This window comes from Dendrobates tinctorius, unplaced genomic scaffold, assembly GCF_039654945.1.
Source record: "Dendrobates tinctorius isolate UK_male_01 unplaced genomic scaffold, ASM3965494v1 ptg000022l, whole genome shotgun sequence".
NCBI classification, from domain to species: Eukaryota; Metazoa; Chordata; class Amphibia; order Anura; family Dendrobatidae; genus Dendrobates; species Dendrobates tinctorius.
This window is the reverse complement of record NW_027361690.1, coordinates 4,014,831-4,032,500: the sequence shown is the minus strand read 5'-3', so window position 1 is coordinate 4,032,500 and position 17,670 is coordinate 4,014,831. Positions and strand designations below refer to the sequence as shown.

Genomic DNA, 17,670 nt, shown 5'->3' with positions numbered 1-17,670 from the left:
AGAGACCCAGGGCCGTCCCGGTGCGGAAGAGCAGGTCATCTTACCTGTAGCGCCGGCCGTCGGTCTCCTGGAAGCGCAGTCCCTGGGGTCTCCTTGGGGCTCCGGGTTCGTGCGGGTGCAGCTGGTGGCCTCTATGATCCGGGGCGCTCCTCCATGCCTCCCTCCCCTCGCGTGTGCCCCCGAGCCATCTCCCTCACGACGCATAGCGTGGAGAGCCAGCGGCGTTTTCCGGCCACTGACATCAGCGGCGCAGGGCGTTCTGGGAGCGCGCCGCCTGACTTCAGATGTGCGATGGCAAGATGGCGCCTTGTGCGGCGCCGGCCGCATGAAGAAGAATAGCGCTCGGCCGGCGGGGAAACGTTCACCGGGCCGGACCTACTTAAAGGAGGAGGACGTCATTGCGGCCAGGTAAACCATGGGGTCAGAGCAGGAACGATCACAGTCTCCACTGTCTCTGACCCCATCACAAACCTCCGCTCGCAAGCATGGCAGCCGTTCAAGCAGCAAAAGCAGCAGTCGCCCGAGCCACAGGTCGGGAGACTCCTCGATGTCCAGAAAGCACAGGTCACGTGCTCCTCCACAGCCTCTGAGTCCGGTTCCCAACTTTATGGGTGGTGAGTGATCTCCGTGAATGTTAGTATGTTGTTAATGGGGTCCTTCTTGTGTGTTAACTTCCTTAGGAAAAGGCCAAAAAAGCAGGGAGCAAGAGGAACAATAGGGATTGTGCCATATGTAGAAGCCCCCTAGCGCGAGATTGGCAGAAGGACCTTTGCGCCAGCTGCATCCAGCGGAGGAGGCGCCAAGCTTTGCAACTAACCTCAGATCGGTCGTCAGGTCTGAGGTGGAAGGCTCAATTAAAGTGTTGTTAAAGAAAAAGAGTAGGAATGAGTTTCTCAGACTCTTCCTCGGTCGTATCTCAGGCCGAACACCTATCCTCCTCCTCCTCGGATAGTGACATGGGTGGCAAGCCGTGTTTTCCAGTAGAGGATACGGATGCTCTCCTCAAAGCCATTAGGGTAACCATGGGCCTACTGTCATGATCCATGCTGGATTATGACAGATAAAAGCACTAGTAACCTTTTTTTTTTCCTTAAGCTGGTGGTTTCAGTTCTAGTTTTGCCCCGGTGGCCGTTAGCGTCATTGCACTTGATCTTTTCTTTGCTTTGCCTTTTGCCCCTGGAGGTCACTGGGATTATAGCAGCTTTTGGCCCCTGATCATTTGACCATTCCCTTTTCCTATATAGGGTCACATGGTCTATGAGAAGGTGTTGGTGATATTGGTCATTTCAACCATCCTTGGTGGAGGAAGGAGCTAGAGAGAGTTCCTTGTAGCACGGTCAGAGTCCTAGTGTGGAAGGACACACAGTGAGGAGTTCCTTGCAGCTCTGACAACGCTTGGTGACGTAGCAGCTATTCTGGAGGAAAGCTGCATTCTGGTGCTGAACTCTGTTGCTGGAAGCCAGAGCAACAGAGCAGAGCTAAGTGCAGTTATCCCTGTTTGTATTTTTTCTTGGTGTGTATTAGTACATCGGTGGGGCCGGTGCCTGCACCACCCAGCTCCCTAGCAAGGGATAGGTGTAGGGTGTGCTAGGGTGACAGGTTCCGGCTCGGCGACAGGTGAGGAGCCTGTATAGGGAACGCTAGGAGTGTTAGGGACATTGACTCAGGGGAGTGCAGGAGGTCTTCACGTCCCCGTTCCCTATTGCAGGGCCCACCATTGTAACTGTTTCCCCTTCCCTCGTGTCTTGTTTTAGTTACCGGCCTGCGGGTCATGTCACACAGGACAGTTACACGTGCCGTGTCTTGTTGTTTTAGTTACCGACCTGTGGGTCGTGTCACACAGGATGGGTCACCGTGACACCTACAGGAGGAAAAACGGCTAAGTCCCTGGAAGACGTCATGTTCGGGGGTCTACAGGAAAGGAAGAAACGTACCTTTCCAGTCAATAAGAAAGTCCAGACACTCATTGAAAGAGAATGGAGGAAGCCTGAAAGATCACGAGCATTTCCCTCCTCCTCTAAAAGGAGATACCCCTTTGAACATAAAGACACGGAGATATGATCAAAGATTGATGCAGCAGTGTCCAGGTCGGCCAAAAAATCAGCCCTGCCCCTGGAAGACTCAGGGGTACTTAGACCCGCTAGATAAAAAAGTGGATTCCTACTTAAGACATACGTGGGAAGCAGCGGCAGGAGGACAAAAACCGGCAATAGCCGGCACCTGCACAGCACATTCCTTAATGATTTGGCTACAGCAGCTGGAAGAGAAACTTGCTTCAAAGGTCTCGAGGGAAAAAATTCTGGCGGACATGTATCTTCTGCACGGAGCAGCAGCTTTCTTGGCCGACACTTCCACCAATTTCATGATACTGAAGTCTCGAGCAGCAGGGTTATCAAACGCCACAAGGCGCACATTATGGCTTAAAGGTTGTCCAGGAGACATACAGTCTAAAGCCAAGTTGTGCTCTCTTCCGTGTGATGGTCAATTTTTATTTGGGAAAAATCTAGATGACATCTTGGAAAAAGCAAGTGACAGAAGGGCTTCCCCAGGTTTCCAGCAGATCAAAGAAGGCCATTCTTTAGGAGAGGAAAATTCAACAGGGGCCGTCCTTTGGGGGATAGGAGAAAATGGGAGGACAAAAGGAAGGAGTCCGGATTCATGTTCAGAGGAGCCACCTCATCTTCTAAAAAATCCCCACAATGACGCCAGCATCCCGGTGGGGGGGAGACTGATGCTTTTCGCCCAGGCCTGGGAAGGTATCTCTTCCAATGCCTGGATCTTAAACATCATAAGAAAAGGCCTCAAAATCCCATTTCTTCAATGGATGAGAGCATCATTTGTGGTGACTCCCATCAGGAAGGGGATAGAAGAATGATTGGCTCTGGAGTCAGAAATCTTAAGTCTGCTAGACAAGCACGTTCTGACCGAAGTCCCAAGCGGACAGGAGATAATGGGTTTCTACTCCCCCCCCCCCCCCCCCCTCTTCCTGATTAAGAAAAAAAAAAAAGAACCAGTCATTCAGAACTATTATAAACCTCAGAGGCCTCAATCAGTGGATAAAAAAATCAGACCTTCAAAATGAAATCAGTGACTACGGCCATAAAACTACTACACCACAATTGTTTTATGGCTGTAGTCGATCTAAAGGATGCATACTATCACATCCCGATCCACCCAGGTTACAAAGATACTTAAGAGTAGCTCTCTACATCCAGGGCAATCTCAGACATTTTCAATTTAGAGCCCTTTCATTCGGCATATCCATAGCCCCGAGAGTGTTTACCAAAGTCTTAGCGGAGATGACAGCCTTCCTCCGAATCCACAACACAATTATAATACCCTATTTGGACGATTTCCTAATAGTGGGCAACTCAGAAGACCATTGCACAGAGCAGGTAGAAAGGGTAACAGACATCCTACAAAGACTGGGGTGGATGGTAAACATCAAGAAATCAAAGCTACAACCCCTAAAGAGACAGATTTTTCTAGGGTTCATCCTGGACTCAGAACAACAAACTTGTCTGTTACCAGAGGCCAAGATGGAAAAGGTGAGAAATATGACTTTGTCGGCCCTAGACCAACCTCACATGACCCTGAGAAGCGTGATGTCCTTGCTAGGCACCCTGACAGCGTGTATTCCAGCGGTCAGGTGGGCACAATTTCACACCCGACAGCTTCAGGCAGAGATTCTGTCAGCACAGAGATCGCCGAGAGGGCGTTTTGAAGGAAGGCTGGAGCTTTCCTTAGAGGTCAAAAACTCTCAGATGGTGGTTAGACAGAACAAACCTGATGTCAGGGATGTTATGGCACAGACCAGTGTCCGACATAATTCTGACAGAGGCGAGTTCCTCGGTGTGGGGGGCGCACCTAAGGGGGCAGGCGGCCCAGGGACCCTGGGGAGCCTCGAGCAAAATGCATCCTCCAACTTGAGAGAACTACAGGCAGTAAATAAAGCCTTAAAAACTTTATCCCCCGTCTAAAAGGTCGCAATGTTCGGATCATGTCGGACAACAAAGTGACAGTGGCGTATATCAATCACCAGGGGGGAACAAGGTCACACTCCTTAATGAACGCAGCCAGTGAGATTTTTCACAGAGCAGAGCGACATCTACTTTCCCTGACGGCACTACATATAAGAGGGGTAGAAAATGTAGAAGCCGACTTCCTGAGCTGCAATATACTAAGGCAAGGAGAATGGACCCTAAATCAGTTAGTGTTTCAGAAGATAGTACAACTTTGGGGAGAACCGGTAGTAGACCTCTTTGCCAACAAAAGCAACAGACAGGTAGAGAGGTTTTGTTCATTAAACCCAAAAGAAAAGCCATGGGCGGTGGACTCATTGCAAATTCCATGGAATTTCAAACTAGGTTACGCGTTTCCTCCAGTAGCTCTTATCCTAACAGTTGTGAGGAAAATAAGGGAAGATCAAGCCAGAGTGATCTTAATAGCCCCATTCTGGCCGAAAAAGCCCTGGTTCTCGCTGCTGTAGATGATGTCCCTCTCGGATCCATGGGTACTACCAGAGATCCCAGACCTGCTAGCTTAGGGTCTAATATTCCATGCGCAGGTCAAGGGATTCCATCTGACGGCGTGAAATTTGAAAGGTCACTTTTAATGGATAGAGGATTCTCTCCGGGGTTGGTGGCTACGCTGTTGAAAAGCAGAAAGCCAGTAACAACTAACATATATGGTAGAACATGGAATAAGTTTCTACAGTTCCTGGGGAAGCCGTTAGACCAAAAGCCCCCAATTAGGACCATCTTGGAATTCTTACAAACAGGATTACAGCTGGGACTAGCGGTAAATACCCTTAAAGTTCAGGTGTCCGCAGTGGGCGCACTATATAACTGCAACATAGCGGCAAACAGATGGGTAGCTAGATTCATTAAATTCTGCCATAGGTCCCGCTTATCTACCTAAAGTAGTATCAGATTTCCACCGTAGCCAAGAGATTGTCCTCCCCTCCTTCTGTGAGAATCCAAAAAACACAGGGGAGGAGAAATTTCACAAATTGGGTGTAAAAAGGGCCCTGCTAGAATATACATCAGTGACTAGCCAGTGGAGGAGGTCCCAGTCCCTATTTGTAGCCTTCCAGGGTGCCAGGAAAGGTTATGGAGTATCAAAAGGGACCATCACCAGATGGATTAGGGAGGCCATTAGTGTAGCCTACTCAGCTAGTGGCATTCCAATTCCTAACGGCATCAAGGCTCATTCCTCTAGAGCCGTAGCGACCTCCTGGGCTGAAAAGGCAGAGGTATCAATAGAACAAATTTGTAAGGCCGCTACCTGGGCCTCACCTTCAACCTTCTTCTTTAGACAATAAAGATTAAATCTATCCTCCTCTGCTGACTTAACCTTTGGTAGAAGGGTGCTGCAAGCGGTGGTCCCTCCCTAAGGTGCTTCGAAGTCTCCAAAAATCTCTCAGGTGTGCTGTCATGGGTGAAGGGAAAACCACCATGGTTACTTACCGGTAGCTGTTTTTTCCGGAACCCATGACAGCACCCGCATATTCCCCCCCCCCTTTTTTCACCGTATGGGTGTGCATGTTAGTAGGGTGTATTTGTGAGCTGTGGTGTTGGATAAACATGTAACTAACTGGGAAGTCCTCTCATGCTCTGTAACCAACTGAAGCGGAGGAGAGGTGCCGCCCCTTATATTTCAGTAGGTTCCTGTCCTGGTGGGGCGGATCCCTCTCAGGTGTGCTGTCATGGGTTCCGGAAAAACCGGCTACCGGTAAGTAACCATGGTGGTTTTTGTGTGTACTCACCGTAAAATCCTTTTCTCTGAGCCAATCATTGGGGGACACATCTCCCATCCTGTTAGCCCATTGGCTTATAGTCATTGTTGGTTTTGAGCTCCTACTGCTTTGGCACTGAACTGGTTCAGGATAGAGCCAGCTGAGGGTGTATACTGCTGAGGAGGAGTTAACTTTTTTGTGTATTTGCTTAGTGTCCTCCTAGTGGCAGCAGCATAACACCCATGGTCCTGTGTCCCCCAATGATTGGCTTGGAGAAAAGGATTTTATGGTGAGTACACACAAAAATCCCTGTTCTAAAACATCTCAAATTTGTATTCATCATTGAGTATGAGGTCTATGTGCAAAAGTCTTTGCTCTTACACGCCTTGACATGCTATAAGTGAAGTTATTAATCGTTGCTTGTGGAATGTTCTGTGTTATGAATGGGTCACCGTGGAGGAAAAACCTAAACAAGCTAAGCCCCAGAAAAGCCAGAGAGGTTGGTAACTATGCAGATTGCAGATCCCTGATCCTAACCACACAACTAGCAGCAGCCATGGAGCGTACCTATGATGAACCTAGATGCCTCGTCATGGCCGGAGGACTAAATAAGCCTAAAGCAAGAAAAGGGGAAAACTAACTGACCCAGAGCAGACCCCAAAGGAATAGACAGCCACTACACATGTATTGACGGTGTAACAAGATGAAAACACAAACATAGGCAGGAAAATAGGCTGGTAGCTCCCTTTTGCAATTGCAAAAAAACAAGAATATACAATAGAGGAGCCCTTCACTGATATACCAAAAATTAGACTAGAACAAACCCCTATATAATAATCAATCTTTATGAAATATTAATATTAAAATACTGGTAAAATATACCTCACAGCAAAAAGGCATTCAATGTACAAAATATGTAAAAAGGTAATGGGATAGGATGGGGTAAAGATCTATAGTCCCCTAATTTCACCCTATAGCACCCCTACCTGTCCACAGTTTTGCAGCCTATTGTACATGTAGACAATATGGTGTCCCCCCCCTCACCTTGGACTGACCCTAATTGTCCCTGTGAGACCCTATCTATTTATCTAACACATCACCCAGATCCTGCTGAAGACAACTCTATTGCTGATTTTGGATTCAATCACTTTTCACTAGACAGGCTTAACTCTCCCACAGGAGAACAGTTGAATCTCACGGTGAGCCTGGTGTGTAGGAGTGGGCCCTCTACCACCTTACATGAGCAGTAGTTTGCACAATACACTTGATTCACAATTCACAGACAAGAGCAACATCTCAACATTCATTTAACAAACCATCCAGTTTATTATACAGAAGCAGAGAGACATTTGTGAATGATAATTGTCGTGCACAGTGTGGAAAAGACTAAGTGCAACACAAAGGGATGAGGGGAAGGAAGGTCAAACACTAGGGAATGGGGGAATGGAGACCCCTAGGCAGATCTTATAGCACCCTGCTTACCCTACCGTCCCTAAATTGGTTCCACACCTATCGCTGAGCAGGAAACCTAAGCCATATAAATCCCTAGAGCTAGGCCCTGCATGGGGGGGTGAGCACTGGTCAGTCCCCACTGATAACTAAAGACAACAAGGGAGACAAACAAGGAGAGAGGAACTTGGCTTGAGGAGACTTCAGAGAGATCACACCAAACTTCCAACAAGAGCAACAGAGAGGAAGTTAGCCGACAGTTACAGCTCCAAGCCTTTACAAGGGAAAAAGTGAATATCAGCGGCCACTCCCTGAAGCAGGCTGGAAGTCTATAAATGGCAAGGTCCAGGTGTGTCAATTAGAGCCACAGTGAGGTTGCTGCTGGGTCCAACCGTCAGAAGGATTAAGAATGTCTGCAATGCCAAACGCAGAAACCTTCTGCAGCCAGATGTAGAGTGACTGTCTGTTACATCTGACACACCCGTGACAATAATGTAATATTTGCATGTAGATGAACAGTGGACCCGCAGAGTCAATGTTATTGGTGAGCCCTTGGCACTTCAGTCCTACATAAGGCATATTTTTAGTCTCAATGTGAATAATAGCAAAGTCCACTATATACTGTATTTTTAGGACTATAAGATGCACCTAGGTTTTAGAGGAGTAAATTAGGGGAGAAAAATTGAAGCAAAAAATGTGGTCAATTCTGTACTTACAGTGAGAACAGAAAGTATTCAGACCCCTTTAAATTTTTCACTCTGTTTCATTGCAGCCATTTGGTAAATTCAAAAAAGTTCATTTTTTTTCCTCAATGTACACGCTGCACCCCATCTTGACTGAAAAGAACAGAAATGTAGAAATGTTTGCAAATTTATTGAAAAACAAAAACTGAAATATTACATAACTCAAAAGTATTCAGACCTTTTGCTCAGACGCTCATATTTGTCACATGCTGTCCATTTCCTTTTGATCCTCCTTGAGATGGCTCTACTCCTTCATTGGAGTCCAGCAGTGTTTAATTAAACTGAAAGGACTTGATTTGTAAAGGCACACACCTGTCTATATAAGGCCTCACAGCTCACAGTGCATGTCAGACCAAATGAAAATCATGAGGTCAAAGGAACTGGCCAAGGAGCTCAGAGACAGAATTGTGGCAAGGTACAGATATGACCAAAGTTACAAAAGAATTTCTGCAGTACTCAAGGTTCCTAAGATCACAGTGGCCTCCATACTCCTTAAATGGAAGTAGTTTGGACCACCCAAAGTCTTCCTAGACCTGGCTGTCCAGCCAAACTGAGCAATCGTGGGAGAAGAGCCTTGGTGAGGGAGATAAAGAACCCCAAGATCATTGTGGCTGAGCTCCACAGATGCAGTAGAGAGAAGGTAGAAAGTTCCATAAAGTCAGCTATCACCAGTCGGGCCTTTATGGCAGAGTGGCTCGACGGAAGCCTCTCCTCAGTACAAAGCATATGAAAGCCCGCATAGTTTGCCAAAATACATATGAAGGACTCCCAGACTATGTGAAATAAAATTGTCTGGTCTGATGAGACAATGATAGAACTTTTTGGTGATAATTCTAAGCGGTATGTGTGGAGAAAACCAGGCACTGCTCATCACCTGTCCAATACAATCCCAACAGTGAAACATGGTGGTGGCAGCATCATGGTATGGGAGTGTTTTTCAGCTGCATGGGCAGGATGCCTCCTCATCCCTAGCTTGGTATGCATGCCTACATGCCCCCTTCATCCCTATCCTAGCAGGAATGATCGCCCTCATCCCTATCTTGGTGTTCAGGACCCCCATCTCATCCTAGTATGCATGGCCCCATCCCTATCCTGGTATGCAGGACCCCATCCTTAACTTCATATAATTAGCCACCCATCCAGGTCCTGGTATGCATGGTCTCATCCTTATCCTGGTATGATTGGCCCCATCCCGGTCCAAGTATGCATGGTCTCGTGCTTATCCTGGTATGATTGGCCCCATCCCCATCCTGGTATATATGCATGGCCCCATCAGAAAACATAAAAATACAAAAAAATTACACTTGCCTTCCCAGCACTCCATCACAGCATCCTGTTCTGATGCCAGCAGCTCCTTTATGCTTGTAAGCAGCGCATGGCAGGGACGTAATGCACTGCTTGCAAGCCGAAGGGCAGCTGCCAGAATACTCAACATTCTGCAGAGTATTCATTGCACTCTAGCAAGCACTGTGTCAGCCAGAGACGCTGCAGCTGCCGGCGGTCTCTTGTGCCGATACTTAAGAGAAATGAATATTCACGGAATGGGGTGAATATTCATTTCTCTTAAGTAGAGGCACACGTGACCGCCGTCAGTTGCAGGAATCCGACGGCTGACACTGTGCACTACTGAAGAGCAATGAATACTCACTGCTCACTCTACACACCACAGTCCTTGCGTGCAGAGTGGTGAGTATTCTGGCAGCTGTGCTCTGCTTGTGAGCAGGGCATGTCTTCCCTGCCATACACTGCTTACAAGCATTAAGCAGCTGCTGGCATCAGAGCAGGATGCTGCGAGGGAGTGCTGGGAAGGTAAGTCTAATGGTTTTTTAAAAAATTTTTTCTAATGTTTTCTGATGGGACCATGCATACCAGGACCGGGATGGGGGTCCATCATACCAGGATGCCATTAAAGAGAAATTAATATTCATTGCCCTCCACACCCATGGGCATGGAATGCAGTGAATATTCATTTCTCTTTAGCAGCGGGCACAGGAGTTAGCCGACTCCTGCCTCTGTGACCCGCTGCTCTGCCGAAACTGCTCCGCCACATCCCCACCACAGCCAATACATCCAGACTATAAGATGCACCCCCTATTTTCCTCCACATTTTTGGAGGCAAAAAGTGCATCTTATAGTCTGAAAAATACGGTAATTAAAATGTATGCATTTGGCTTAAATGGAAGTTGGTGTGCTCCATAGAACCGCATGGTTTACAGATTTTGTCCAAGTTTGAAATGAAAGTCTGTAATCACTCTGACTGCAGACTTCTAAATCTTTACAGGGCACTGTACAATGTTAGGATTATCTGGTGCTGGCAGCAAGAGTGTGTGGTTCTGTGACCGCAAATGTGTGTTTTGCATACTTCTGGTCATATTAAGACTAGACGTGCACTGCCTTGCTAAATACAAGTGAATTGAGTGAGGTTGAATACATTTTGTTGGAATATGACTGCATGTATGCAAATCATATATTTGTGGTTACGTGACCACCCAGTCTCGCTGCCAGCACTGGAGAATCCTGACAGCGGGTGGTGTGTACTCTGAAGACTCAGAAGTCTGTAGTCACATAGAGTGCAGACTTTCATCCAAAATTTGAATATCCTTTTTACATCCATATCTTTTACTTTATATTAATAATTTTGCAAATGTTAATTGAGTAACACCCTCCCCCCCAAAAAAAAAATGCCCAAGACAAATGATTAATATATAAAACAGCAATTTAGGCCTGTCGATGCATAAGCTATGCTGAAATACTGTTTTGCAACATTTTTAATATAATATTTCTATCATATGTAATGTATTGGGTTTTACAAAGTGACTTGAACTTTTATACTTTTTCAGGAAGGATCTGGAGAATGGTGGACATTATATTCTGAAGTCCTCACAAATAAAGATGAGATTTCTGAGATCAAATCACCAACCTTGCATAAGATATTATTGGATGTTTTCTTTGCAGAGCCATTTGGTAAGTGGATTGTTACGCAAAGTATTTTAAACATTTCCTAGCAAAGTTATCTTGAATATGTGTTCTAAGATAAAACAATAAGGAAATCTGGCATAAGTCCAACAACCTTTTCATTTTAAAAGACAGACATTTCCTTGTTTATACTTTGTATTATGTCAGGATTGATGGAGCACTCGGGGACTTGAATGTCGAAACACAATTCGTGGAAAAAATTTAGTGTGTTATATGGAAATTATAAATTGCATTATTATTGCAATAAATTGAGTTGAATGATTCATGTTCATTGTGTTTCACTGCATAATTGGTATGTAAAATGCTGTAATGAAGTCAGAGTTTTCCATGTAATTTCACTTCACTATGAATTTTATAAACTGACATTAACAATTAATTTTGGTTTTAGTCTAACTTTAGTTCTCAAGTTGTAAACTTTTCCTTAAATGAATTTTCCTGGACTGTAACAGTAGCAGTCTGGCCCTACAATTGTCAATCATTATTTCTTCGAAGGGTATCTTGACTCATGACACCACAGTTGAACAATTTGGCTTAGCCGGCATAACGGTGTACAATGTGGGTGTAATAGTACACTAACAAAGGGCATATTAAGTTTGACCGTACTCAATGTTGTACCTTCTGTTGATGCTCCTCTAGTTGGTATGTTGTCATGTAATATTCAATATCCATACTAAGCATGGTCATGGGTGCTAGAAAGTGTGGTGCCCCTGTAACACTTCCAAACATTTGCCAAAATGGCAATGTTCTATAGTACCACAACAGCCAAACACTACAAAAGTATACTGTTCTTGCTCAAATACCACCATATATTGCTCCAATAATACAATATTCATTGACCAATTAAAAGCTTCTTATAATAAAAATATACTATTTCTTAATGTATGTCTTATAATGAATTTTGTAAATTAGAATTAAGATATATGGAGAACACAAAAGGCGCCCCCTTTAACAAAGGCAGCTGATGGACTGAATGTGAGTCCACAGGTTACACTGCAAGAAAACCAATCTTAATCCTTAATGAATAAAAAAAACATGTGAATGACTGACTACACTTTAATGGGCTTTGCTGTTCAGTTTTTCTTTTTTTTGCATGAAATATAAATGCTCCGGTTTCACCTTTCTTTTTCTATGTAGGTCCATAATTAAATTATTGCTACCTAAAACCCAGTAAAACGTTTAACAGAGTTAGTAAATTCTGTCGTTTTTTATTAAACCAGTCAAAGGTATAATCAAGGCTAACTATAAGCTGTGTGTTAGCCAAATTTATGACATGTGCCAGACTGAAAAAAAATCAATACAATATGAAAATTTTATCCCCCACACATAAATCTTGTGAAATCCCTGATGGGTGGGACAGCTGTGACAAGTAATGTTTGGATTTCTTATTCTGATGCTCTCACTAAAGGGCATGTCACACTAAGAGATATCGCTAGCAATATCGCTATAACTAGTGACGTTATAGCGATATTGCTAGTGATATCTCTGTGTCTGATACTTACCAGCGACCCGCTCCCCCGCTGGTTATCGCTGATCGCGCGAGAACGTTCAGGACTGTTTCTCGTCGTCAGCTTCCTGTGGCGCTTCCTGCTGTGAGGACGAGCGACGCGTGGAGCCGGGCGGGAGGACGCAGGATCGCCTGGTGTGACAGGTAAGTAGCGATCCCCGTCCCCAGCGATGTCGCTAGTGAGATCTGCCTATGTGGCAGCTCACTAGCGACCACTTAGCGATGTACCAGCGATCCTGACCGCGTCATATCGCTGGTCGGAATCGCTGGTACATCGCTAAGTGTGACAGTACCTTAAGCCTTCACACTAATACTACAGCATTCTTATTGTTTAACATGGTAAATTTAATTGACTTCTTGATTCCTTGACATGCCTAAAGATGTGATTTCATTGTATTTCTGCTCTGTCATTTACTGTGTTGAAATATCAAGTAGGACAGCTTATATTAGTAATCAGTTGGCCAGATTTATTAAACCCAAACCTGCCTAATATATAGACAAAATAAATTCCTAAATAAATAATTGCCCCTCTCTGTGTTCCCTGGACCGCCACGACATTCCCTCATATGAAATGACTGCCACACGACCCTCCCTTATGAACTATGACAGTCACAGAAATTTCCCTTATGAACTATGACCTCTACACTGTTCTCCCCTATTAATATGGCCTCTTACTTTCCTTTCTAATGCTATCCCACCTCCACTCTTTTTTCTTTTTCCCATCTCCACTCTGCCCCCTCCCCCACTCTGTTCCATCTGTCTTCTCTACACACTGACCTCAACCATGTCCCCTCTTCAAACTCACCCTCCCTTCTACTGTTCTACTCCACAAAGATATTAAATAGCAATAAAATGGAGCTACCTTCTGCTCCAATAAAGAGTTCACCTTTGTCTTCAATAGCTCTGTGCTCCAGGCCTCTGTGTCACTTAAGATGTTATACATTGGGACTGGAAGCTGATGAGGGTTCCTATGCTCTGTTTTTCACATATCTTCAGTTGTGTCCATGCTTCACAGACATGGATACCATCGAATCTTCTAACTGGAAACTGAGCAGATCCTCTGGCTTGCTGATAAAAATGTGACGCAAATCTGGGAAACCATTCTGGAAGATCGCCATCTGACCTTTTGATTAATGTGTGACTTTAACTGGAAATTCATGGAGTTCTGCCTACAAAGTTTAACTAAGACATTGGGCATGAAAAGAGTTGCAACAAAATTTGTGCCTTACAACAACCTTTTCTGATGCTTTTTTTCCCCTAATTAAATAAAAGTTCATAGCCACACGCTGTTCATGTGAAGTGGTTGAAAAAAAGTAAATAGAACCAAACGCAACCTTACCCGATCATATTGGCTGGGTTCCACAAATATTCCACCTAGCAACAGAAGCTCGTAAGAGTGGTCGTAAATGGCTGCACATCCAGTTGGAAGAATGTCTCAAGTGGGGTACCACAGGGCTCTGTCCTGGGCCCTGTATTGTTCAACATCTTTATCAATGATTTAGATGAGGGAATTGAGGGTAAACTGATTAAATTTGCTGATGACACAAAGCTAGGAGGGATAGCTAATACTAGAGAAGAGAGAGAGAGGATTCAAAAAGATTTAAATAAACTGGAGAAGTGGGCAGCAACTAACAGAATGGTTTTTAACAGGGAGAAATGCAAAGTACTACATCTGGGCAATAAAAATGAAAAAAGCATATATAGAATGGGAGGAATAGGGCTAAGTGACAGCACATGTGAAAAAGACTTGGGTATACTAATAGATCACAGACTGAATATGAGTCAACAGTGTGATGCAGCAGCAAAAAAGGCAAATGCAATTCTAGGATGTATTAACAGAAGCATACAGTCTAGATCACGTGAAGTCATTATTTCCCTCTACTCCTCTTTGGTCAGACCTCATCTGGAATATTGTGTCCAGTTTTGGGCACCACATTTTAAAAAAGACATCAACAAACTGGAGCAAGTTCAGAAAAGAGCGACCAGAATGGTGACCGGTCTGCAAACCCTGTCTTATGAGGAAAGGTTGCAGGATTTGGGAATGTTTAGTTTGCAAAAGAGAAGACTGAGAGGAGACTTAATAGCTGTCTACAAATATCTAAAGGGCTGTCACATTGTAGAAGGATCAACTTTATTCTCATTTGCACAAGGAAAGACTAGAAGCAATGGGATGAAACTGAATAACTGAATGGGAGGAGACACAGATTAGATATTAGAAAAAACTTTTTGACAGTTAGAGTGATCAATGAGTGGAACAGGCTGCCACGAGAAGTGGTGAGTTCTCCTTCAATGGAAGTCTTCAAACAGAGGCTGGACAGACATCTGACTGGGATGATTTAGCGAATCCTGCTTTGAGCAGGGGGTTGGACCAGATGGCCCAGGAGGTCCCTTCCAACTCTACGATTCTATGATTCTATTCTATGATTCTATGATTCTATGTGCATGCTCATACAGTATATTAGTCATCTGTGTCACGTCTTGATCTGACTTCTGGAGGATCTAGAGTCCGAAGGTCACAATGTTTATCAGGCCGCATCATCTTCCCTGATCTTGCACCGCACACTGGACGTCCTCTACCACCCCAACGTGATAATGAGAGGATAGATGGATGTTCACACTGTATATAGCTTTGCGAGACTTATACTGTATATAGGGAGTTATGTGGGTGCTGATACTGTATATTGGGGCTATGTGATGGCTTATACTCTGTATAGGGTGCTGTGTGGACAGGTTGGTCACACTTGTCAAACATAGGGCTTGACAAGTGTGACCAACTTTTTACTATTAATGTTGCCTATGCAGTAGCAGTAGTAAAAGATAGGATGTTAAAAATATTAAAAATATGGTTATTCTCACCTTCTGACGGCCCCCGATCTCAGCGGCGCTCCCGGTACGTTCTGTTCCCAGGGAAGCTTTGCGTGAAGGACCTTTGTGACGTCACACTCGCAAGACTGCGATGTCATCTCAGGTGATTCGCGCAATGCATCCTTGGGAATGGAAGATGCTGGCAGCGTGGCTGAGAGGCGGGAGAGCTCTGGGGGCCATCCGAAGGTGAGTATATCACTATTTTTTATTTTAATTCTAATTTTTTTAGGAATATGGTACCCACGGCATGGAGGAGAGTCTCCTCTCCTCCAGACCTTGGGTACCATCCGCACATGAAGCGCTCACTTTACGCATGGTGGGCATAGCCACATGCATAAAGTGAGCATTTCAAAGGAATCCAATGGCTGCGTAATTGCCGCAGTTCCGCAAAATTAATGGACATTCTGTGGATTTTTCCGCTATGCGATGTCGCAGCGGAAAAATCCACAGCATTGGCACAACAACGGCGGAATCCCGTAGGATTGCATGGTATGCGTTTTGTTAGCGTTTTTAAGTGTTTCCGCTGCAGAAAAAAAGCTGCAAAAACACTTAAACACAACGTGAGCACACAGCCATGCTGTATGTAGGGGGCTGTGTGTTGGCTCATGCTTCAATGAGGATAATCGCTCACAGTCCAAGGCAATATGCCTTCACATAGCCCCTACATACTTCTTGAGCCCCCACACAGACTCTTATAAACTATATAAGCACACATAGCACCTTATATACAGTATGAGCCCCACAAAGCCCCACTATATATAGTATGAGACCCAACATAGCCCTGTACATACAGTAGGAACCAACACACAGTACGATTACAGCGATACCACATTTATATCATTTTTTTTTTGTTTTGGTGCTATTACAGCATTAAAACTTTTATAGGAAAAAAAGAATGTTTTGCATCACTATATTCTCAGAGCTATAACCTTTTTTTAATATTTTTCCGCTGATGGAGTTGTATGGTGGCTTATTTTTTGCAGGACAAGACGTTTTCAGCTACACCATTTTTTTTTATTTACATTCATCATTTTGAACGTCTTTTTCCAGTGTTATGATGAAAAACCACAGTTTGACTGTTTTATTTTATTTTTTTTGGCGTTCACTGAATGGGTTAACTAGTTAACTACCAAATATGTCTATTTGTTATACATAGAAAATATGTATTAGTGTGACAACATTTTTTTTTTTTTTTTTTAGAACTTTTTTTTCATTAGTCCCTCTATTGGACTTTCACTTAGATCACAGGTATAATGCATTGCAATACCTGTACAGAAACCTTTTGAGTATAAGAAGCTTTCCATAGCTTGGTTACCTGGGTGTCACCCTGACAACCTCAGTTCAACATGGAAATGATCGGGCCCCCTCCATGACTTCAAAGGGACCCCAATCTGAATGCAGAGGGAGATCCCTCCCTCTGTCTGCTTTCTTAATGTTGCAATCGCTCTCAATCACAGCATTTAGGGGGTTAAACAACCAGGGGCTGTGCTGGCATCATCCCTGGCAGTGCAGTATGTTGGCCACTAGCAGCACAGAGCTCCTGCTGTGATTCAGCAGGAGGTGCTAATATTTCAATACCCCCTGTGAGATTGCCTGACCGATCACAGGGCCCTGGGTACAGGAACTGATGGCATGGGTCCCCACACCTCTTCCTGTGCCAATTAGCTGTGAATGACAGCTGTTGGCATTGAACGGTCACTACATGTTTAAAATCATGATGGACATAGTACGCCATGATGCGGGAACTGACATCTGCTCATGAAGTGATTTGTCCGTCATCGGGTGTTAAGGGGTTAATCCACAGTATTCCGGGTGATATGCAGGATGTATCACAACACAGTATCTTATAGTTGATTTATTGGATGATATGAATAGCCAGCATTTGTACACAGGAAAAATTCTTGTGAAGTAGATGGATGACATTAATCAAATGCAAAACCTCATGTGCCTCCTCTCTTTGGGATTCTGTTCACACAGTCACATGTGCCACTTCATTGTTTATTAATGTTTATACACGGTCATGTGCTGTAAAGTTTAGATGTTGTATCTGTCATGTACTGTTTATAGGCTTAGGGATAGAATAGGATAGTAGGTAGTATAGGACCATTATGGGGTAGAATAGAGGGAAGCATTATAGAGTTAAGGACAAGCAATAGAGAGTTTTATAGAATAGGCTAGGATATAGGCAGCACAAGGGTTAACTAGACGGAGGGGCAGCACAGAGCAGGGAAGCTTAGTCAGGATACTTCCTGGTTGTGTCAGATGCCCAGGCAGCCTGCCAAGGGCAAGACATGTGAGCAGTGATAGAAGATCATAGGCCATGAGGAAAAAGCTGTGGACAGCAGTAAGGGGCCCCAGGCAGAAGAATAGTGTTGATGGGCACCAGCTGGATAAGA

The 17,670-nt window shown here is 44.5% G+C and overlaps 1 protein-coding gene across 1 annotated transcript in view; it reads left to right on the top strand.

Annotated features, from left to right (window-relative positions):
• Nucleotides 1-17,670, top strand: part of LOC141084023 (protein unc-13 homolog B-like) — a 261,975-nt gene that overhangs the window by 41,199 nt on the left and 203,106 nt on the right. Inside the window, exon 5 of the mRNA XM_073568402.1 lies at nt 10,770-10,893. Within this exon, the coding sequence (XP_073424503.1) occupies nt 10,770-10,893 (124 nt within the window). The remainder of the gene's footprint in view (nt 1-10,769; nt 10,894-17,670) is intronic.